The 675-nt window shown below is 37.6% G+C and overlaps 1 protein-coding gene across 1 annotated transcript; it reads left to right on the top strand.

The window, feature by feature from the left end:
- Positions 1-351: 351 nt before the first annotated feature.
- SARC_15683 (hypothetical protein) lies at positions 352-582 on the top strand (the record flags this gene model as incomplete). The annotated part of the gene is made up of 1 exon (XM_014290201.1): positions 352-582. A coding segment is annotated over one exon (231 nt), but the record flags the coding sequence as incomplete, so codon positions are not given.
- Positions 583-675: the final 93 nt, after the last annotated feature.

Raw genomic sequence — 675 nt, 5'->3', positions numbered from 1 at the left:
TTATATAGCGATAGATGCATACATCGCATTGCAAGAGCGTATCGGTATTTACTTCATTACTATTCAAATCAGTGTTGACACAGCAGCAGCTCAACTTCATTGATAGGCACGATGTATGTAAGTAGTTGTAAAGCAGAAATGCTCCTATAGGCATCATTAGCATATACAATTATAATACAGATATAATCAGTACTTTCTTTGCAACTGTATTTAAAGGGATCCGTTCTACTTCCTAGTGTAGTATATTGTCGGGAACGTGTACACACATATCATATAGTTTTACACACATACTATATACACGCGTGGTATCGACATACAATACTTATGCGTGATATTGATTGAGTAGCCAACATGCCCTTGAGAAGGATTAGAAGCAAGCCTGAAAAGGACAAGGACAAGGATAAGTCGGAGAGTGACAGTAGCAGAGGTCGCCATATAATTGACAATTTCCGAAGGCAGCTGTCTAAGTTGCCTAATTTGACTGGGCCACTAAATAGGAAACAACCGGGGCCAACTATATCAGCCAGTGAATATGATCATCTCAGTGACAAAGATGTTGAAAACTTGCTGGATATGCAACGGGTATGATCTTACCATTACACGGATGTTTGTAGGTCAATGGATGTACAATATATATATATATATATGTATGCATGTATGTATATATATTGGTAT

This window comes from Sphaeroforma arctica (assembly GCF_001186125.1).
Source record: "Sphaeroforma arctica JP610 unplaced genomic scaffold supercont1.6551, whole genome shotgun sequence".
NCBI lineage: Eukaryota > Ichthyosporea > Ichthyophonida > Sphaeroforma > Sphaeroforma arctica.
The sequence above is the reverse complement of the archived record's forward strand: the minus strand, read 5'-3'. Positions and strand labels throughout refer to the sequence as shown.